Raw genomic sequence first — 24,421 nt, 5'->3', positions numbered from 1 at the left:
TTCGGTGGTCATCGGGCCCTGCTGATAAAATAGCACTCTATGCTGATGATGTCTTGTTCTTTCTAACTGATCTGGTTCGGTCGGGCCGCGGCTGCTTCGTATTCTGCAGATTTTCGGTGAAACCTCTGGCCTCTATATGAATCCGGGTAAGTCGACGTTGTGAATATTGGGTGGACAGCAGCAGGTGGGAGCATGGGCGCCGGGCCTTCAGTTGGCGTCTGGAGGGATGAAATACCTGGGAGTGTATCTGTCAGAGGAGGCGGCCGCCTCCCGGGATCACAACCTCACTCCAGTATGGGACCGCATGCGCGAGGAATTGAAGGTTTGGTCCCGTATGCCACTAAAGATATATGGCAGATCGGCCATCTTCAAAATGCTGGCGCTCCCTCGTCTATTGTATCAACTACAAAATCCTCCACACCGGATTCTGCCCCGTTGGTTTCAGCAGGTCAACTCGGCGCTGGGTGGGTTTCTGTGGGAGGGGAGGACCGCGCGTGTGGCGTTGCTAACGTGCTTTTTATCCTCCTATACTGAGGGGGCTAGCCACATCAGATGTTCTCTCTTACTATCAAGCGGCACACTTGTTGGTTCTTAACGAGTGGTGGTATGGCGATAGGGGCGACCCGGCCTACACAGTCAAGTGGCACCTAATGGGCTCGGCGTCCGTGCACACACTGTTGTACTCCGCCTCGCTTCGGAGGTGCCTTCCCTCTGCCACGCAGGTGGTATTTTATGTCTGGAGGCAAAAGCTGGTCAGAATGGGGTGGAGGAACGTGCTTACCCAAGAGACCCCTCTCTGGTGCAATGGTCGCCTGCCCCGCATGGACGCTCTGCAGAGTTTCCGGGGGTGGGGCGCGATTGGAATCTCCTCCCTGGGAGATGTGATGTTGGGCTGCTCCCTGAAGTCCTTTCAGAATTTGCAAGATGAATTTGGGATGCCTCGCTCCCAGTTTTTTAAATACCTTCAGTTTCGGCACGCACTGACGCCATATTTGACAGACCTAGGACATCTTCCCGAGTTTAGTCCGCTAGAGGCCAAATTGTTTATGGGGGAATTACCTGATAAGAAAATCGGGCAGGCATGATTGGCTCCCCCGATTGTCTCCGATGCGGTACAGAGGAGGGTACACTTCTACACACTGTCTGGGGTGCTCGGCGCTGCATAGATTCTGGAACGGGGTGTTCACGTGCTTATCTGAAGTGTTGGTATGGGAGCTCCCACGCGCTCTGAAATTGGCTTTGTTGCATGTGATGGAGGGGGTTGGGGGTAATATGTACAAGCGTCACCTGTTATTGCTGGGCCTTACACTGGCCAAAAAAGACATTGCCAAAGCTTGGAAGGCGCCTCAAGCTCTGCCATTGACCGCCTGGAGGAATGGCATGGACTTGTATATGGGACTTGAGCAACCTATATTCATGGCTAGGGGGTTCCCCCGTAAGCATTTTAAGATCTGGAAGAGGTGGGCCGACTACCGTGAGCTGGACTTGGACCCTCCGCCAGAGAGGGCTGCCCTGCCGATGATGTGACTGATGGATCATTGGTGAAGACAATAGAGTGTTTCAATGGACTTGGCATGTCTCGTTAAGATATTATATTGTAAATCAGTGGCAGCAGCAGCGCAAACGGGGGGAGGGGTGGGGGGGTGGTGTTTGTTTTTCTGTAAAAGTCTAAGATGCTATTGTCGTTCCATTAATGTTTGCAGCAGACTCCGGATTCCGGAGCTATGCAATATATGTGATCTATGACAAATAAAATCTGTCTTTAAAAAAAAATAATAAATAAGCAAAGCGTGTACAACCCATACTTAATTACTACAAATAGCTTGGGGTGGGCAGAACCCGTCGAGTTTCACTCCGTTGAATTCCACAGATTCAAATGAAAACTCTGTGAGATTCTGAGGAAGTTTCTTCGAATGAGTGCAAACAAGCAGGCCATGCTAATTTTTAGCATTGGGAGCTCGTGCAAGCTGAACAATCAGCGTGAACAGTACCACGGCGTGCCAGAGGTGTTTTAATTGGTTGCCGTTAAAGTAGATTTTCTAGTCAAACTTTCTCATCGCGAACTTCCACGACCACCTGTGACCGCCCACGTAGGAAAATATTGCTGGGTGTCCTCTTAGCACTCAAAAATGTGACTATCGGACATCAATTCTCAATCGTGCTCTCTACTTGGGTAAAGACTGGACCACCATCACTGCAACCAAGAGAGACTCCAAGGGCTAGATGACTAGCTTCCTGATATGAAGACTTGTGGACATAACGGTCTTCCACCCTGCTTTTGTACCTGGCCCCTTGGGAGAGGAATTCAACAGAAGGAGGTACCCCTGATATCTGTGCAGGGAAGGGGGTCTATATGTCAGAAAAACAAAAAACCCTGTTTACGCAATGGTGGCTAAGGTGGCCAATCAGATATAGTACTGAGAGGGGTAGACAACGGATGAGTAATTATCCTTATGATAATTTTCTCACCTAGATCTATTTGAGAAGCAGGTACTAAGCATTCACACAGTGGTATAAGAAAATATACTTCACAGAACAATTTTGTGTTGGTTTTGTAAAAAAGTTATCACAATTTATTACCTCCCTATATGGGTTACAATCTACAACATGATAAAAACATTAAAGTTAAAAACCACAAAGGTGGTGAAGCAATGATTATACAGTGGAACAAAACAGTCGACGCGGCGTTTCGGTGTATTTCTAATTTCTTCACACCTTCTTCAGGACTTTTGTAAATATATTCACTCAATATCTGCTTTAAAATGGACAAGGCTTAAAATTTCCTTTCCTTTACATTCGGATTGATGTCAATAGTGTTTCATACGCTTCGTATTAAATGCCGAGAGCCTAAAGGTACACGGAGGAGCCACCATCAATATGAGGGAATGGTCATCTTTTTCATAAGATCTGTTTCTGTTTAATATTCAGAAACTATTTGTGGATGTTGACCAAGGTACAATCAGACTCGTTTTTCCAGTCTTCACCTTCTTGATGTGATGAAGAGGTCTAGTCTTTGGACTCGAATGTGGCCTCCCTGCTCCTCCGTATGTCAGGACTCCATAACGATTTCGAGTCCAAAGACTAGACCTCTTCATATTGATGGTGGCTCCTCCTCCTTTGTGGTTTTTAACTTTAATGTTTTTATCATGTTGTAGATTGTAACCCATATAGGGAGGTAATAAATTGTGATAACTTTTTTACAAAACCAACACAAAATTGTTCTGTGAAGTATATTTTCTTATACCACTGTGTGAACCCTTGGGAGAGGATCCAGATGTTTGCGTCAATGTAACCGACTCATCTTCTGCTGCAAGTGCGGAATCGCGCAATCACAGCTGTTGCAGGAACAGAACCGGTGCATCACTCGTGCAACCAGTGCATCGCCATCGGAACCTCAGCATCGGAACAACCACATTGTCGCCACTGAAGAGAGCGCAATCCCCTTGACTGTGTGGAAAAACCCAGCGCATCGGCATGGGAACCATCGCATCTTTGAACCAGTGCTTTATCTTCAGAACCATTGTTGCAAGGAGAAAACCGATGCATCACCTTGACTGCAGGGTCGACAGATGCATCGCTTGACTGCCTCCCGCATGTCACTGTTGCGACCACGATCAAGGTACTTTTGTTCCACGGGCCTTGCGTGGTCCCTGTATTTGGCCTGCACCCAATTGTGGTCCCGATGAATTCTTGTATTTCCCCCGGTCCAGTCAAACAAGATAAGCCCATAGGCACTTATTGCTTCTAAGGGTTATTTTCATTTTTATTCTTTAAAAATGCATATCTTGACTTCTACTTATTGGATATTTGTTGTTTTAGTCTTGTTTTATTGATTAGATTAAGAGCTATTGTTCTAAATTAGTGTGGAATCTTTTTGCGTGGTGATTTTACTGTTTTACTGTTTGATTTGTTGCACAAATACTTTACAGAATGCCTCTCAAGTTAAGCCTAACTGCTCACTGCCAAGCTACCAGAGGGTGAGCACAGGTTAATTTAGGGTGTTTGTGACTTACCCTGACTAGGACTGTGCATCCTGCTTGGACAGGGAGCACACCTCTATCAACCAGAAACCAAATAAAAAAAAAACTCCTCAGCTAAAACATGAGATGCTTAAATGTATGCCAGACATATTCCTTATTATTTCTGTCACTCGTTTAATCATATTTAGCTACTGCATTTTGTGGTGAACCCAGACCTACTGCAAGAAGCTCACAGGCCGGATCAAGGAGCTTTCAGGCAAACAATTCCCTCATGGCTGTCAGTGAAGTCTTCCCTTGCTGCCTCCAGTCTGAAGAAAGCAGCCTGTTTCCCCCCCTTTAAATATAAATGTTCTAATTTTAGCCAGTGTGGCCTGGCAGTGTGTTCATGCGTGCCTTACTACCAAAATATTCAAAATGAACAAGCCGATTTCAACTACTCTATATAATGGTCACACTGATTATATTGGACAACGCAAGAAAACGTGAGCAAATATGGCTTGCTCATTCAAACTAGTCATTTTTTTGAAATGTATGTTCTCCTTTACAATACAAAATCTGAGTCATGTTTCCATGCACCAAAACTCAATAGCATAAAAGGAAGACCATCGTAGCAACAACCTTTCTCACCAGCTAAAAACATTGGGTGTTTCACTAGACCACACCACTGATGTAATTTCAATTCTTCCCCTAAACTTCCCATCATCTATGATATTTTATTTCTAAATTGGTAAACCCTCCTTCTAGGCATGTAAGCATTGTTTCTTGCTCCCCTCATAAGAATATGCCATTTGTTTGACTGTAATTTACTGAGGTTGTTTATCAGAGACCTCTGGAACCCTCGACTACCATCATTCTTTCTAGACTCTTCTATCATCCACTGCACTATGTTTTCGACCACACCTGACAATGCAGGCCTCAATTACAAGTGGCCTGCACAGCCACTGCTCCACTTTTGTGGATGCTCCGGCAGAGCAAGCTTCTGAAGCTTATCTATGAGGTGATCACGCAAAACCACTCTGCGTGGCTTTGCTTGGCCTTGCATAGCCTCATAGATAAGAGTAAGACAAAGCAGCGCAAGTCACTGCCTTTCCTTACTATGCATCAAGGAGGCTTTCCATGGGCATTGCAGTGGGGTTTTCCAAGTAGCACGCATGGATTTTGGCGCTGCCCCCTATTTACAATGTGGTGTACACCTGGGGCAGTGCCAAAACCTTACGCCTCCCCAGAGCAGGCGTAATGAGGAGAACATTTTATTTTTCATACTTTCTTCATTCCATGTGTGATGCATTTTGGAGCACAAATAGTAGGAGGAAAACGCCTCTCTGGATTGTGTTTGTGTTGGAAAGGTGTCCCTTCTTCCCCAAAATAATCTTTACTGCAACAGAGGTGCAAGGGTTCTTACATTAGCAGCAAATTGTTCGCAATCAGAGGGGTAAAGGACAGGAATGCACAGTATTCCATTAATACCGTGCATTTCTGCTCTTTCTCATATGTGTAGGGCAGCGCACTAAGAAGACTTGTGGCGCGGCCCAAATCCAATTGCTCATAATCGAGGCCCTCAGAGTCTTTCTTTGAGCAGGGATTTACCCAGAAACTAATTTAATATTCCAATGGAGAAATATATGTTGCATGTGTGCAATTAGCTATGACATTTCAATTAAAAAATATAAAAATGTAAATTCACTAGCCACGTTTTTATTTTGTTTCCTTGACCCAAAGTCCTTTAGAGAAAGAAAAGTGAACGACCTGACGCACCGCTGCGCTTCCGCAGTTTCTAAAGTCTCCAACATCATATTCAAGCTCGACAACTGCTTTATTTCTTTTATGTACATTTTTCTATAACTTTACACCACTCTAACATTTCTAATCATGGTCGCAAACATTTACTGATTGTTACTCTTGAAAGCCTTAAACCAGGACTGCAATGATTTAATGATACAACTTGCCCGGCCTGCAGTTATAATACGCCGCACTGGACTGGAAGACGTTAACAATACAGTTTACCACCTGCAATAATTTAACAGTACACCTTCTTACCATGCCTGTAATAATTTAACAGTACTCCTTACCAGGCCTGCAATAATTAACATTAATCCTTACAAACAGTGCTTAGTTTGTAAAAACTATAAGTACTGAGGCTCTCGTCAGGAGCCACTGCAACTTGCACCACACATTGCCCCTGCCATGCTGGCAGTGATAGTAACATTACAACTACTAACCATCACACTCCTACAAGGGCAGCAATTTGAACAATTTCGGTCCCCCAGAGCTATAAGAATGGTGTGGGTAGCAGGTAATAGTCATTTCTAATGTATATTGAATTAATAATGAACTACTGTTGTGGTAATTCCAAAATTAGTCAGACATCGCCCCCTTGTGGCAGACTGTCACAACTGTCAGTGTTGGCAATTAAGTGCTGGTACCACGCACCGGAAACCACAGGCTCAAATGTAGCACTGCTAACCAGAACTGCAATAATTTAACAATATTGTTTACTAGGCCTGCAAAACTTTAACAATATGTTTTATCAGGCCTGCCATAATTTAACTGTACTCCTTAGCAGGCCGCAATATTTTAACATTAGACCTTACCAGATCTTCAACAGTTTAAAAATACACTTTACTAGGCTTGCAATACTTTAATATTACTCTGAACAGGTCTGCAATAAATTTCTAGTGCTTCTCACCAGTACTGCAAAAATAAACAAAAGCTTCTCATAAGGATACTGAAAAGGGCTGGATTCATTTACCATCCTTGCTCACAAAAGTTTCAATAATTACAAGTGCTTCTTGTCGAGGCTTCCATAACATATTAGTGTAACCGAGGAGGACTGCAATAATTTACCAGCATTTCTCATCAGGCATGCAATAATGTATGAGAAATTTGACCCACAGGTGCAATATTTGCCCCACAGGTGCACGAATGTGGTAGATCTTCTCAGAAGGGTTGTACTTATTTACTGGTGCTCTTTGCAAGGGCTGCTTTAATTTACCATCCCCTCTTACTTAAACCACAATAATTTACTAATATGTCATAATAACGTCTACAATAATTTCTGAGGAAAAAATGTGCTTTCACAATGAATGAGGACTGCAATAATGCACTGGTACTCACCAGTAATCTTCCCATTCCATTCCTTATGCATGAGCAGTTAGCCTGCTATACAAAAACCTTTAACTACCTGAGGTCAGAATACTATCCTCAATATGGTGCTGCCTACCCAGCATACATATAGGGGAAAACACATCACTAGGACATCCTGAGAATACCAAAGAAACTCCTATGAATGAAAAACAAAAAACAATCCCCATAAAGAGAAACAAGGGCGGGAGGGACAGGCTCAGGAACGGAATGGGAAGAATATGACTTGGAGCAATTGTTATTGTTATTGTTATTGTTAATATATGCTTGTATAGCGCCAAATCACCGACAGGTCTCAAGGCGCTTTGACCATAAAAACATAACAACCTAATCAACAATCTAGGGGAAGGAGCAGACTAAACTGAATTCCACGCTGCCCTGAACAGAATGGTTTTTAAAGTTTTCCTGAAGTGGAGCCTATTACCATCCCTGCGCAGGGCTTCAGGTAATTCATTCCAGATTTTTGGTAACAGAACTGAAAATGCTCTGCCTCCTTTTGTAGCTAATTTGAACCGGGGGCATACTAACAGTTGTGCTTCCGCCGATCTCAGTCTTCTCTCAGGTCGATAGATCTCCAACCTTTCCTTAACATATGCAGGGGCTTGACCATAGATGGATTTATGGGCTATGCAGAGACTTTTAAAGATAGATCTTTGTATCACTGGTAACCAGTGTAGGTTCTGTAGCAGCGGAGAGGCATGGGAGTTCCGCGGCAGTTTGAAAAGGAGTCGTGCTGCATCATTTTGAACCACCTGCAGTCTGTTAGTTAGTGTCTTTGGTAGGCCCAGGTAAAGAGCATTCCCGTAATCGAGTCTCGAGAGTATAGTAGCCGAGACTACGGTACGGAGCATGGATTGGGACAAAAGTGGGACTAGTTTACGCAACTGTCTCAAAAGGCCATTGCAGACTCCTACCACGGTAGAGACTTGGCATTTCATAGATAGCGCACTATCTATCCTGATGCCAAGACTTTTTACCGCGTCGGCTGGTTTAGGAGTGGAGCCCAGTTCCTGTGGCCAATACAGGTCGCTCCAAGGCGAACAAGTGGATGAAACGATCAACACCTCGGTTTTCTCGGGGTTGATCTTAAGGAGGTTACTTGACATCCATTTGACTGTATATCGAAGCACCTCCTGTGCTTGTAGTTGGGCTCGTTCTGTGTCCTCCATACTTAGAAGCAGCTGAGTATCATCCGCGTAATTAAATACGCGGCAACCCATCTCAGTCAAAGTTTTTATTAAGGGTTGTAGATACAGGTTAAATAGGAGGGGGGACAATGCAGAGCCTTGAGGGACCCCGCAGGTAAGTTCTCCCACTCCTGAAACCATATCTCCCAGCTGAATTCTCTGGGTCCTCCCTAACAGGAAGGATTCTAACCAGTCATATGCTGAGTCTCTAAACCCAAAGCCAGCCAACCTGTCCAAGAGTAGAGGATGGCTGACAGTATCAAACGCTGCTGACAGATCTAAAAGTATCAGTGCGCTAGGTTTTTTACTGTCAGCCATCATTCTTAGATCGTCCAGCACCGAGAGCATGACTAACTCGGTGCTGTGATGTGCGCGAAACCCTGCCTGCATCTCATGGAGAAGATGGTTAGTATCCAGGAACGAGGTCAGCGATATCAGCACGTGTTGTTCCAAGACTTTGGACAGGTATGGCAGCTGGGAGATGGGTCTATAATTTTTCAGCACTTTGGGGTCAGCCCCAGCTTTCTTCAATAGTGGTTTCACCCTAGCTTCCTTAAAGCTGGCTGGTAGTCGGCCTGTATCTAGTGATTTGTTCAACATCACTAGGATGTGATCCTCTAGACTAAGGCGAGCTAGGCGAAATACACTTGGGGGGCATGGATCCGCTGGAGATCCAGACTTTACTTTCCTCATCAAGACTTCCAGGCCCAATGCATCTAGCTGAGGGAAATTAGACATATAGGTTCCCACTGGAGTTTGGGGTGTCTGTGGACCTGTGGGACCAGGGGTGGCATTTGTTATCTCTTTTAAAATAAAGTCAACCTTATCCAGGAAATATGTCAAAAAGACATCACAACTGATGGTAGTGTCTATAACTTGAGCTCTCTTTGTCAGTTCAGTGAGTATCTTAAAAATTTCCTTTTGGATATTGTCAGCTTCATTAATCCGTTTCTCGTAATAAGAGGCCTTAGCTTCCTGTATACATTTTTTATAGACGTGAAACAGCTTCCTATAGTCCTCATAGGAAGTGTCGTCTTTTTTCCTCCTCCAAATTCTTTCAACATTCCGTAGCGCTTTCCTATGTTCCCTCAAAGCAGGGGTGAACCAAGGTGCGCCTTTCCCCCCACTGTTGATTTTTATAGGTTTCTCCGGGGCAATCTGATTTATTGCTCCAGTTAAGCAATCCATTAGAGCATTACACTCCTGATCTAAGATGGCATCAGGAATTATGGGTTGCAAAAGATCCGTAAGTTTGATAGTCAGGGATTCTAAGTCCACATCTTTCCATTTGCGGCCCATTTTAACGTTAGACCCTGATTGCAAAAGTTTTTTATCGATAGGGACCTCGCAATAAATCAGATGATGATCTGACCATATGCAAGGGAGTATTTTCGTAACCCTAATCTTGGGATCTAAGGTCCATATCAGGTCAAGAATATGACCCTTTATATGCGTAATGGAATTTACCAATTGTCTAAAGCCCAAAGAGGACATCGTAGTCTCTACTGATTCCGCTGCAGAGTCTTTCTTTTCCTTGTCCCAATGAAGGTTAAAGTCCCCTGTGACAATTATATTTTTGTACCGAGAGCACAAATCTGACATAGTAGCCATGAAACCGTCATTAAAAGCCGAAGTAGAGTTGGGTGGACGATAAACAGTAAAGATGGTTAAACACAGGTTATTAAGCATAAATTTTACGGCCAGCGTGTCGGCTCGATCGAAGGTATGTGCCAATATTTTGGTTGCTATGAGATGCTTTTTAAACAGAATTGCCACACCACCTCCACGGACATTTCCAACGCGGTTATGCCAGTGTATATCATAGCCAGGCGGAACAGCGGCTATTATGTCGGGTAGCGAGTTATCCCCAAGCCACGTCTCAGTCAGCGTCAGAATATCGATATCTTCGTCTTGGAGCAAAGTGAAAATTTCAAGGCAATGACATTGCATGGATCTTGTATTTAGACTAACCAATTTCAAAGTGTGGTCCGTAGTTGATTTACCTATATTCGAAGTATGGATACCCAGATCATTCAGTGTGGCTACCGTACCTGAGTCTAGGGGGTGGGTCATTCCATTCAAACGGACCAACTCGTCCCGTGTAAAGGGGGCCCGGCCGCCAGAGTTCCCTGCCCCTGCGCCCGTTCGTGCGCGGACGGGCGCAGACGGGCTGGACTCAGGCGTGACTCCGGCGTGCTCACGCTGCGCGCGAACGCTGCGCGTTAGCATGGCCGCCCTTAAATAGCGCTGTTTGAGACGCTAGTGTGGCAACAAAGATGGCGCCGCCAGACGTCCCAACCTCCCTACCCAAGATGGCCGCCGGGGGAGAGAAGGACCCGCAAAATGCGGTGTTTAATGATTATAGTGAGGGTAAGTGGGTTAAAAGCAGGGTAAAAGGCACATAAGTAAAATCAAATGACAAAACGGGTAATTAAAACAGCATTAGATCGCGTTGTGAAATGCATGCGCCAGCGCTATCTCAAAACGCGCTTTGTGGCTCCTAGCGCTCGAGACTCCCTGGCGATGTCAATGAGTGGTCTGTCTTCGTGGTCAAGACAGAGCTGATGGTTTGCCCGCCCTAAATAGCGCTGTTTGAGACGCTAGTGTGGCAACAAAGATGGCGCCGCCAGACGTCCCAACCTCCCTACCCAAGATGGCCGCCGGGGGAGAGAAGGACCCGCAAAATGCGGTGTTTAACAATTATAGTGAGGGTAAGTGGGTTAAAAGCAGGGTAAAAGGCACATAAGTAAAATCAAATGACAAAACGGGTAATTAAAACAGCATTAGATCGCGTTGTGAAATGCATGCGCCAGCGCTATCTCAAAACGCTATCTCAGCGCTATCTCAAAACGCCAGCGCTATCTCAAAACGCGCTTTGTGGCTCCTAGCGCTCGAGACTCCCTGGCGATGTCAATGAGTGGTCTGGCAATGAAGATTAGCTGTGAGTAACCAGGCATTATCTCCTCATCCGTCTTCCTGTCCCAATCATTACTAATGAGCCCATACCCAAGCGCATGGTGATTGAACCACAAAGAAACCAAGGATGACACAACATACATGAACAGAAATGTAAAAAACAGCACAAACCCAAGACCATGTACAGCTGACAAAACATCAGCACCAAAACTCGTGGAAACAGCCATCCCCAACCAGAGACAGTAGTGGGAACCAAAAGTGTGGGGATAAGCACCAGAAGGAGCAGTACAATTAACATGCAGTGACGCACCATGAAACAATGCCAAGAAGGCACAAGACACCATCCAGAGAGACCACTGGCTACACATAAGGAAACTACCACCCAAATTCACAGGAAATACAGGCAGATGCGAAAGGCCTACAACACATCCAGAAAACGGAGAATCACAGCCTCTGGAGAAGATGTGTCAAGAGAAAACACCGGAAGGACAAGACCCAAAAGACCAATGGGAACCAGGGGTGCAAAGTAGGACAAGGCAACGCCAGAAGCACCAATGTAAAACCCTGGGTGGGGACCGCAGAACAGGGGTCAGTACTCAGAAGCAGAAAACTCAGCAAAAAGCAAGACTTCTCTGGAGAGAAAGAAGACATTCAGAGCCCCTGAAGGCCAGAATGGAGACCCACTAGGCACGGAGAGGAGAGATCGGCAGACCCAACAGTAAACCATTCCCCTAAAAATAACCTAACACCCTGACCAAATCATAGGAAACAGGAGATAGACCCATCTCCCTACACCAAAGCACCACCAATGATGAATGCAAGACACCAGGGCGAAAGCCCGTGAGAGAACCGGTTGGCGTGGGTCAGTACAATCGAACAACTCAGAACCAACAGGGACAATCTCACAAGAGCTAAACTCCCAGCTGAAGGCGCAGGAGAGAGGATGGGATGAATAGAGGAGCAAACAGCGGAGATGGTTGTACAGGAACCCACAAAACCAGACAAGCAGTCAAACCAATAGGAAGGGCAAACCAAGGTCAGAGACCAGTACAGAACAACCAGAAGAACACTGTCAGAACAACCCAAATGCACCGAGGGCCCAGGAAAGCAAGGGCCATGGGAAGAAGAAAGTATCAAACGTCCAGGCCTAACCATGAGTGAATCAAGCCGCAAACAGTAGGAGAACAGCACATTCTGCTGAGGCAAGCAGACCCAGCTAGGGAAGGTCGAACAAGGAGTTATTTTGCTGATAGAGATTGGGCACACACAGTCCAATCTCGCAGGCCACTTCACCAGGCCACTTCACCACCCCAAAGAGGGAGACTGGCAAGGAGAGAGAGAGGAGTCTCCACAAGTCCCACAGAAAGGCGAATCCCCTAGAGAAAAGAGAAAAACAGAAATCGCTCACATCCCTCCTGCTGATCAACAGAGGCACAAAGGACATAGCTGACTATCTGAACACAGATAGCACGTGGCCGAAGGACAGGAGGTAAACAAAGATAGTGCCTGCCACAACGCCACCAAAATCCACCAGTACGAAGACCGGAGATCCAAAAAGGGATCATCAGCCCAGGGCCCAGGAATCCACCAGCAGTGCTGTTTCCCCCAGGTGCAAGTATTTGTCTGCAAGACTACTGAGGGAGAAGGAATGAGCCCCTGAGGGAACAAGAGACAACAACCACCACCAGAAAAACCCTCAACCTCCGGGGGCCCAGAAATGAAAGCCGCTGATTCATGAGAAGCCGGAAACCAGGGAACAAATGGATATAGGCCCCAGAGAACACAGGCTATGCAGAGGTCATCTCCCCTAGTCTCAGCAGTCAGAGACGGGCAGACACTCAAGGTTGGAAAAGAACCCAGTATACACAGTGGAACAGACGGAAGAGAGCCATGATAAACATCAGAGCCATTGGCGCCAAGAGGGATAAAAAACCAATGGCATTGATGAAAAGCTGAAAAAGAAGCACCTGGAAAAGGCAGGAACATGAGCCCACAGACAAATTAAGAAACAGCGGACCAGCCAGATGGATAAGAATAAGCAGGCAGGCATCTATCAGGAAGAGGGATGCGAGGAAACAGCCCTTAGAAGCCACAAGAACAGTATCCTTGGAGACTGAGCTGAACCGCAGGCCCATGCTCTGTTTCTGGCAATGAACAAAAAGGAAGGGAACCAACATCCCCCTTGCTGACACACATAGGATCCATGTCACCTGGGTGTCCTTCTGAATACACATCTCTAGACCCCCGACAGATGGGAGGAAACAAAAGCTCGAACTGGAGCCAATGCCTAACAGGTGGAAAAGGAGAGACTGTCCGCTATACCAAACCCCTCACAGGAGGGCCAGACCCAACTGAGGACCCTTGGAGAGGGTATATGGGTACAGCCACCACTGCATGTCATGCCAAACCTGGAGACCAAGTTGACCAAAAGTCAAAGACGCCACCGATTGAAAAATAACGGCAAAGGCATCCACAGGAGACCACCGTTAAAGAGATCAAGGGGAAAAGGACTTGTCCACCACCTGCCAAACATGCCACAGCACCCATTCAAAATAACATGTGTAAGTGCACAGCACACAAACGCCCAGAAGGGCAACGTGGCACGATACAACAGAAGTGTATTGCAACCCAAGTCTAAGGGACTCAAAATATTGACCAGAGAAGAATGAAAGGCTAAGGGGACCCAACAGGATAGGAACCTGTGACCCTGAGGCCAAATACAGGCCCCCTGCAGGGGTCGCTCAAGTCTATCAAGCCACCATACTCAGCCCGAATAGCAGAATGGAAGGGTACACATCCAGGCACAATTCTGCAGAAATGAAGCAACAAATAAATCAAAATCAGTCGCAGCAGATTGAGAGGGGAGGACTACCAGTGGAGAGAATCAGAAGATGACAGACCCGTGCACTTCCCCCGCAAAGTAAAATAAAGAGAAACAAACAGTCAGGCACCAAGGCAAGGAACTCATGAGGGGAGTCAATACACAAAGAGGGTACTGGGGGGCTTTTTTGGAGAGGTCCTAAGCAAGTCTACAAAATAAGGTTATGCTGTTCCTCAGGAATCCGAGTCAGAACACAAGGGAATCAAGACCATCCCGACCAGATAGATTCAAAGTTGTGGATCCAAATATTGGATTTTAATGCCCTCACACACCCAGTTGGGTATCATCCTTCATCATTTGGGCTGCTCCTCGTCGGGTCGGCGGTACAATACCCAACGGGCTCCCTATAGTAAGGGCACTAAATTGTGCAGTGTGATGTTTTAGTCTACGCTATTCGGAGCATGTCTATGAATTTATCGTATCATTATCGATATTAATTATGGGTAGGAGACCTATTGAATAAAATGTGATGTCAATGGTACTCCCAACCCTCATTTAGATTCACCCTCAACCTATACATCTACACATTTCTGGCCCCTCACGCCCACTTCACCATACGGCTATTGGAAAAAGATCTCCGCTAAAGTGCCCCTACTATCGGGAGCTCGTCGGGTATATTTGGATCCCCAACTTTGAACCTATCTGGTCGGGTTGGTCTTGATTCCCTTGTGTTCTGACTCGGATTCCTGAGAAACAGCATAACCTTCAGTTGAAGGCAGGATGAGGGGAGACCAGAGGCCATGAAAACGCCTCATTAAGTCTGCCAGAACAGAACCCAGAACATAAGTAACCCTCCGACCCACCACCCCATAACCCCCATTAGGCTTAAATGGTTAATGCCCGGGCCAAATAAGTCGTCACCTCGGCAGCCTTAATCATTGCCCGAATAAAGTACACATTCACCCTTTGGGGCAAGGGGGCACTGATTGACAAATGTTTATAGTGACATTGCACAAAAAAACTCAGTTATCAAACCCCAGAAGGATGAAATGTTATGTGGGCTTGCTGATAATTTAATCTGTGGCCATGAGGTGAAACGCTGGTCACTTGAGTGGAGACATCAGTCCACAGAACCACCATACGCAGCCTTTGATGGCAACATCCCAAAACCAGCAACCATATATCTCTGCGTTATACCATATAATTGCAACCGAAGAGGTCAGACGGGAGGCGGAGCCAACCGAATGTAACACCAAAACAACATTCAGGGAGAAGAAAAACATCAGGCCACAGCAATCCCAGCCCACTTGTCCTTGCTTTGCGAGTCCCGGCGATTAAAATGTACAATAATTTCCTAGTACTTCCCATTTGGGCTGCATTAATTCATAAGGGGTTTCACTCGAGTATGGCTTTCGTTTTGTTGACAACATTATCATTAAAGTTATTGGGAGAAAATCATGGGGAAATTGGACATACATTTGTAAACCTCTAATTTTCTCACAGTTATCTAATTTTCTCACTAAAAATGACTAACAGAAGACGCGCAACATAATAGATTTAAAATGTGATGGTGTTCATCCTGAAAAACTGCATGCCCTGGAATTATGTTATGAACCTGAGACACAGGTTGGATCAAAACAGGAAATACACTGCCCTAAATATAGATAAAGATCAAGTACATTTTGAGTCAGTTTTTGTTGTAAGAAAAGAGTCAACGGGCAGTGAAAACTGATGTTTCACGAGTATCTACAAGGAATTGGTAACCGTGTGGCAGGCGATGTTTAAGGTGTCCTCTGCAGTAATGCAATACTGCTAGGAAACACAAATTAATAATCGCTTGACATTAATGGAGTCCACTAGTCTACTTCATTTGTTTCACTGTTTGGACTAACCCACCGAAGTCTGGGTGATGAGGCATGAGAACTGGTGACCTTTCTTACCCTTGACATGGTTGACTCACTGGGATTTTTCCCTTACCTATATGAATCCATTGCTGTTGAACATGAAGCTTCCTGAAAAAGTAGAGGCCATTCAAACAGGTCAATCTATATATGCATATGAAACCAGGTTCTTCACAATTTACAGTTTTTTTTATTTACGAATGAAAGGTACATACTTCTGCTGGTTTTAATTCTTCCCTGTTTTTCCATTCCCGAGAGATGGATATTCTGTAAGAGAGGGGAACATTGTTGGTACTTTGAACTGGAATTGGCATCAGTGTTGGGAAACAGGATGAGATTGAATTATGTTATGGCCTAGACGTAGATTCAAGGTTTACACCCAGCATCTGATATGTTCACATTGCGACCTAGAAAGAGAGTGATTGTTTGGCCAAAGACTTGGAATGTTTTTTATGTTGACCTGGAAGTAGAGTTAGTGTTTGTACACGCCGACGACACCCAGCTGATCCTCTCCCTCACCAGAGACCCCGACACTGCCAGAACCTGCCTACACGAAGGGATGAAAGACGTCGCCGAGTGGATGAAGGACAGCCACCTGAAACTGAACTCGGACAAGACGGAAGTCCTCATACTGGGATCTTCGCCCTCCGCCTAGGACGACTCCTGGTGGCTCCCAGCCCTGGGCACCGCACCCAAGCCAACCGACCACGCACGCAACCTGGGCTTCATCCTGGACCCCTCCCTCTCGATGACCAGACAAGTCAACGCCGTCTCCTCATCGTGCTTCAACACCCTGCGTATGCTTCGCAAGATCTTCCGCTGGATCCCGACCGAGACCAGGAAGACTGTCACCCAGGCACTCGTCACCAGCCGACTGGACTACGGAAACGCCCTCTACGCTGGAACCACAGCCAAGCTACAGAAAAGACTCCAGCGCATCCAGAACGCCTCTGCCCGACTCATCCTGGATGTCCCCCGACGCAGCCACATCTCCAGCCACCTGAGGAACCTGCACTGGCTCCCCGTCAACAAGAGGATCACGTTCCGGCTCCTCACCCACGCACACAAGTCTCTCCACGACCTGGGCCCCAAGTACCTCAACGACCGCCTGACCTTCTACACGCCCACCCACCAGCTACGGTCCACCAGCCTCGCCCTCGCAGCCGTACCACGCATCCGAAGAGCCACCGCCAGAGGAAGATCCTTCTCTTACCTGGCTGCCAAGACTTGGAACTCCCTCCCCATCCACCTTCGGCTGACCCAGGACCATCTCGCCTTCAGGAAACAACTCAAACCTGGCTGTTCGAGCAGTAGCATACCCCTCCCCCCAAGCACCTTGAGACCCTCCCGGGTGAGTAGTGCGCTATACAAATGGCATGATTGATTGATTGATTACATAGGACTGGAATCATTCAAGCTCAGACCGTGGAGTAAGGTCAGATTCTGTATACAGGTTTAGAAAGATTTATGTTTTGCCCTGGCAGCATAGTATGTGTTTGCACACAGTAACGTGATTATGAATTCTTAAGACATCCTGATTTTCGGACAGCAACTAGTCATTAGGGGTCCAGAGTCATCAAAGAGACATCTAGGATACTTCTGAAAGTTGCAGGTCACAAGGCTAACTGGTTCATTGTTTCTGAGCACACAACTAGACAAATGTTTGCTCTCAAAAGATGAGAAGAAATTATCTTCAACTCTGACCTAAATGGATAGAGCTTGTAGTCACTGTGGTGCCCCAGTACATGATATCTCAGATATTTTCCAGGATATTGTGTTATTGTTAACAATATTGTGTAAGGCAAAAGCTCCAAGCTAATTGAAATGATGGCCTATGATTTACAATGTAGGATGTTGTCGCTGTATAGCAACCTTTATACATGTGTTTTGTGGCAATATGTTTAGGATTGTTACCCCTCTGCATTATCCAGTTGTATTGGAGGACAGCTGGTCATAAATGTAGAGTGGGAGGAAGATGAAGTACATTTTCAGTTTCATTTGTCTGATACAAAGTATGGGTGCTACACAAGCCTCCTACTGGGCTTGTGGATAGCACAATTCTTTCAAGTAATGGATACATGTGCAATAGTATTATGTTTATTATAATGCCGCTTTGAGCAGGTATATTGTTTAGAAATCACTTTTACAATGTACTCCTATTTTGTACCAAGATTTCCTAAACTTAGAGCCTCTTTGCTCAGGGAGACGCTTTGCTGTGTATCTTAATTTCAAGGACTTTCAAAGGTTTCTCATGAGAATGAGGGGTGCCTGCTTCACCTCACATTGTCATCAGGTTTGCTTTCTACCATGTAACTATTTTCTTTTCCAATGGAAAGAAAATGTATAAAAGTTTAGTGATTTTCGAGATGTGGTAGCATTAGATACTCAATCACATTGCATAAGTGAAGCTACTTGATTTGCTTTGCAAATACTTTGATCCCGATTTATATCTTTGAGGTATGTATACTCTGTTTTAACACTGAGTGTATATATATATATATATATATTACCTACTGGCGGTCGCCAGTAGGTATATATAGTTAGGATTTTTTCTCTATGGGATTTTTGAAAATTCTATGTCTAATAACTTTGGCGTTTGTGGACGGAATTGGCTGAAATTTTCAGGAAAATGGCACATTTTGTTTCTGAGCAGCCCTTGAAAATTTGGGGGGGTTCGTCAAGGGGGGGCCGAGAAAAAAGGGGGGTCCCAAAACGTGTTTTTAACATTGAGTTTTCTATAGGGCGGTTGGCCTCACTTTTAGCCCGAACGGCTGAATGGATTTGCACGAAACTTGGCAAAATTGTAGGGACTGGTAGCCCGATGTGCCTTTTGTAGGTCTCAATATATGTGCTCCAGTGGATTTTGAGAAATTAACGTTTAAAAAAAGATATATATCTGTAACAGCGGACCGGGCAGCGTCCCAGGACGCGTACTTTTCGCGCAACGGAGCTTTGTGAAGCGAAGCTGATTGGTTCTCTGGCGTCTGTCAACATTCCAAAAAGTCCGTAGCGGCCGCCATCTTGTCTCTCGGTAGGATCGAGAGACAAGAGGAGGCCAAAACAAAGGGGGAAATAACCATAAGGGGGCATAGTAGATCCTCGCTGACCCCCTAGGTTTGATGTGGAGGTTTTAAAAGGGCCCCGCGGGGCAAAAAAAATAATAATAATAATAATCGAACGGCTGAATGGATTTGCACGAAACTTGGCAAAATATTAGGGACTGGTAGCCCGATGTGCCTTTGCTAGGTCTCAATATATGTGCTCCAGTGGATTTTGAGAAATTAACGTTCAAAAAAAGATATATATCTGTAACAGCGCTCCGCTTCGCGTAACGGAGGTTTGCGAAGCTGATTGGTCATTCTGTCACTGGGCTATAGTTGGGCTACATCTGGCTGATATTTGGGCTACATTTGTTTTTTTGTGTGTCTGGCGGCCATCTTTGGGCTACATTGGGCTACATTGGGCTTCATTGGGCTACATTGGGCTACATTTGGGCTCCAACATATATATAGGCCAATGTAGCCCAATATATATTTTTCAAAGTTAATTTTCGTAAAAACCACTGGAGCATATATCTTGAGACATAGCAAAGGCACATCGGGCTACCAGTCCCTACAATTTTGCCAAGTTTCGTGGAAATCCATTCAGCCGTTCGAGCTAAAAGTGAGTCCAACCGCCCTATGGAAATGAAGGAAATGAATGGGTAATTTGTAATTAGCAAATAGCTAATCGCAAACTAGGAATGGTAAAGAATCGCTATTTATTCCTTAAAGTTCGCTATTTAGGAAATGCAAAAAACTTTGATGATACATATGGCGGTTCATCTCTAACAAGATAAGAAGCATAGGGATACATTTATGATGACTGGCGCATCACCAGGGATGTGTTAGTCATTCTGTGCCGCTGTTCCGTCACCTATGGTGTGCTGCATTTACAATGCGGCGCATCATGGGGCAAAAACAGCACAGATGCGTGATGTATCTGTGCCGTAAAGGTGGCGCATTGCTGGAGTTGTATCGCAAGTGTGATGAAGCTCCAGCAAGGGTCGGGGGTGCCCCTGTCGCAGGGTTTCTGTTCTCACACAGAACTGTGGACAGAGGATTGGAACCTCGGCAAATTAGGGTGTCCCAAAACTCACGTTAGTAATCAAAAACTCCTTAGCAAGCTAGGTACAGTGTCACATTGGATATAACAAACTCTCAATGTTTAGACAATCCAGAATATGAACTTATAGTACCTCAGGATACGTGGAACTCATGAACAGTCGGTCGTTATATATTTCTTAGAAACCAGAACATGGAGTTAAGAAGAACACATGTGTATTTGAAATGTTTATTTACTAATGCCGTCTTCTCAGGCGTAGTATCTTAGATAATACAAGTACACATATTATCAGTAGCAAAATTACCAGCATAGTTACTAGTACATAAAAAGCGAATGGTGATAGTATGTTAACATGCTGTAAATGAATAAGAGTTAGCAACACTTATAAGCAGCCGCGGGCCGTGGAGGGAGTTACGGTGAGGCAGGGAGGCGGGGAGGGGGAGAAGCAGGGTGGAGAATACAAGTACACATATTATCAGTAGCAAAATTACCAGCATAGTTACTAGTACATAAAAAGCGAATGGTGACAGTATGTTAACATGCTGTAAATGAATAAGAGTTAGCAACACTTATAAGCAGCCGCGGGCCGTGGAGGGAGTTACGGTGGGGCAGGGAGGCGGGGAGGGGGAGGGGCAGGGTAGAGAGGGCTCCACCCTGCTTCTCCCCCGCCCCGCCTCCCTGCCTCACCGTAACTCCCTCCACGGCCCGCGGCTGCTTATATCTCACCCTCCCTAATACACATATTATATTATTTGCTAAGAAGGTCTCTTTGTGTTGGTTTAGGGCGTGCCCATACTTTAGTGTCTTACATTTGAAGGAATCACATCAGCATACACCAGCTCTCTCTTCATGTGAACCGCATCAACTGTTGTGTATGTGTGTTCGGCAAAGCAATATAAAACCCGCCTCATGCCCAGAATTGGCAGAAGTTACACTTATGTTATGAGTATGAAGTCGTGGAGATCAGACCTCATAACAATTCTGTATCGTGTTGTTCTTGAAACTTTAGCACTCGCTGTACAGATATAGTTTAACAAGCAAAGCAGATAGTAGAGCAATAACATATTATTCTCATGTAAACCACGATGAACTACTAGGTGGAAAGCTAAAGCAACAACTAAGTGTCGTGTGCAGAAGTTGCAAAAAAGGAAAAATGGCGTTTAAACCGGTAATGAGCCCATGCTAACTTAACACGGTGTAAAGATATCCAGGACCTAGATGACACCTCCCCATGATCCGGAAACGAACTGAATAAGATAATAGAAGTGCCATCTCATGAGAGCAGATTGCAAGTTTATATGTGGACGGTCCGCAAGGTAAAGCATTAAAAACTAGGAAAATGTAATGCTAAAGAAAAATAAAACAGCCAAGTACTTTATCGAGTCTTAAGCCAATAGGCAAGGTAAATAATAAAAACTTGACAAATAAGTCAATGAATTGTCAATGAAATGCTAGTACTCAGCATATCAAACATGAAAAAGGTCTATGACATAACTGTGTATGCAAAATAAGCTGCAACAGCCTCCAATAGGAAGTCACCGTCTTCATCCGAAAACAGTTCAGCCATCCAATTTAAAAGCGGAAAAGAACATACGTGCTCTCCCAGCACCGGATCCTCTATCACCATCAGAGGACAGCTCGGTGGGTTTTCAAGAAAGCTCTGTTCCAAGAAAGACTGTGCTGCCGCCAATAAATTCCAGGGACCAATTAGTCCATGCATCAATGCCACAGCCATAATCCTTTCGCCAGGACAAACCAACTCGTGAGTAATGATAGGAGTCATCAGCTGATTAAAGTCGACGTCAGGAGAAACCGGTCCGCAGAGACACAAATCAATGGCCCAATCGAAATCACAGGTCAGGCAGTGAAATACAGGCTGGACACAGGTGAAGTAGGAGAATCGAAAAGATAATCCATATGCCGTGCTTAATATCGCCAACGGCATTGTGCCATAATATTCTAGCATGCGATTGCGGAACAGTGTCAGCAGCTGCAGGGTGGGAGGTTGCATAGGAGGGACATCCATATTTAAAAATGTAAAAAAGCACAAGAGCGTCCGCTGGTAATGCAAGTAAAAATGCCAATCCACGAAGCAGAGTGGAGAAAATAGAATGAAAGAAAGCAGGGATGACTCCAAAGATTTTCTCAAATGAAGTCACGAGACCACTGGTAACAACTTTAAAAAAGTGCGCCAGGGCCTTTGTGGAGGATGCGTTAAAGATAGTCCGAACCATCTTGCTGAAATTGAAAGGCAAATCTGAATTGAAAAGGGTCTGCACCTCTGTACGGGTGTTCGCTATGTGAAGCACGAAAGTTTCACGGGCCGAACTCAAGGCCACCTCTCTCTGAGACAAAAGAGCTCTTATTCTTGCCATGCCGTTGAAATCTCTCCCAAGGTTGGTATTTGTGGCCAGATTGAAAACTCCCTATGTTCATGTGTGGGAGAAAATAGAACATTTCTGCAGCAAATAACCCGTTCACTTACTGTTACGATAAAAGGAATACTTTTAATTAACTCAGAACAATCTTCATTATTGAGCATCAAATAACTACCATTTTCCAACAACTTGAACGTGGGGATGATAGCAGGAACTGGCGTGCCTTGCAACACGCAAGCCATATTTGGTCGGTGTTTGTTGCATGAACCGTGTAACTGTATGTGCCTACACATTAGTGAATGATCTGGCGTCTCAGTGCATTCCTCTCCATTCAGATAAACTTCTTGATCATCTTTGAAACATCTGTATGTGTATGGAAGCGACCAGACCTCATGAAGAAAAGCACTACCTAAAGGTTCATAACGACCTATTGGTATATATTTCATACAATTTGAAAACTTATATAAAGCAAAAGGCAGCGTTATTAAACCGTGGATAAGGCACGTTGCCAAAAAACCCGCAATCCTCTGCTGATGATGTCACTGAGCATGTCATGAATGATGTAATATGTGACATCATCAGCAGTGGATTACGGGTAATAGTATCTCTAGTTTACTCCCCTATAGCTGTCTTTCTTTTAACATAAGTGTCTGTTTCCTTCCCTTATACTTACTGTTTTTGGTTCGCTTCCGGTTCGCGTACCGGCGAGCGAACTGGGAAGCGAACTAAGAGAAATAGAGGTTGGCACAGTTCCAAATATTGTACCAATTTTTTTAATAACGGGGAGGTAGTTCTGAAAAGAACTTTTTTTTAATTGTTTTTGTTGTTTTATATTTTTTTTATTATTTTTCAGAACATTTTTTTACTTTTTTTGAATTTTTCTGAACAGTTTTATATTTTTTGGGGTTTTTCTTGGAGGGGGCAATGAAAACGATTCATTGTAAAGGGCTCAACAGGAGCAACAAAACAAAAAAAAAGTATTTATTATTTTGGGCGTTTCGTACAAACTTGCATATGATAGTCAATAGCTCTGTTGATCAGAGTGATGCTTCTTTCTCCGTAGCAAATGAATCCATCGCAAAATACGCAGATGTGTTTTACTTCACCAAATCTCATTTGTATATTTGGCACCATCTCCCTGCCCTCTGGTCCCGTTACTTCCGGTACAACAGATCTTCTGGCCATAATAGGGAGATTATCTAGGTCGTTCCGAAACTGTGCAGCACTGTAGTTGTTAGGATGCCACCTAGTCATATGGCGATGCATTGTGTAGTTTCCGAAACTGTATTTTTTCTCGGTTCCTCTGGACAGTCTATCTTGACATATAAGGCAAGTTACGTATCTTGCATTTACTTTTTTCTGACCTTTGGGAATTTTAAAAAATTGCCAAATGAAGTTTTCTTTCCGGTGAGACGTCCTGGGTTCCTCAGGCAAAAACTGCCTCTCTTCCTGCTCTTCCTCGTCTTCCTCTTCTTCCTCTTCTTGCTGAATTATAACTTGAGCAGGTGGTCCACTCTTCCTTGGATGTGGTGGAGGTGGTGGGGAAGCACCAGCTGAAGCTACTAAAGAAGCCATTGCTCAGTGATCACAAAGGGTCTTTCTCTCACAATGATGAAAGTCAGAGTGAGGAAAGAAGGAGGGATTTTCATCATTTGGGAAAAACAAGAGTTCTCAACCAATCAAAAGTGTTCATTTTAGATTATATGACCTAGTCTTACATCATTAGGAAACCAAAAGTGAAATGAACCAATGAAAAGTGTTATTACCAAGTCACATGACTTGCTGTGTTTACGTTAAGCGCTTTGCAGGGCCTCCCGGTTTGCTTCCAGAAACCTGCGCTTTGCGACTCGCTTCGCGTACCAGTTCGCTAACGTAGCACGTCATATGACGTATCACGCGACAACGTGAAACGTCATGCGGACGGGAGGCGTCACGATGTTGTTTTCTAACGCGGCACTTGCGGTAAAGAAACGTTTACCGGCTCGCGGTCTAT

The 24,421-nt window shown here is 44.9% G+C and overlaps 1 protein-coding gene across 1 annotated transcript in view; it reads right to left on the bottom strand.

Annotated features, from left to right (window-relative positions):
- LOC144754974 (uncharacterized) overlaps window positions 1-24,421 on the bottom strand; it is a 301,793-nt gene that overhangs the window by 116,120 nt on the left and 161,252 nt on the right. The window contains exons 7-8 of the mRNA XM_078643356.1: window positions 16,162-16,213; window positions 16,023-16,057 (exon numbers count right to left, since the gene is read on the bottom strand). Of these exons, the coding sequence (XP_078499482.1) occupies window positions 16,023-16,057; window positions 16,162-16,213 (87 nt within the window). The remainder of the gene's footprint in view (window positions 1-16,022; window positions 16,058-16,161; window positions 16,214-24,421) is intronic.

The sequence above is a fragment of the Lissotriton helveticus genome, chromosome 1_1, assembly GCF_964261635.1.
Source record: "Lissotriton helveticus chromosome 1_1, aLisHel1.1, whole genome shotgun sequence".
Taxonomy (NCBI): domain Eukaryota; kingdom Metazoa; phylum Chordata; class Amphibia; order Caudata; family Salamandridae; genus Lissotriton; species Lissotriton helveticus.
This window is presented reverse-complemented; position numbering and strand designations above follow the sequence as displayed.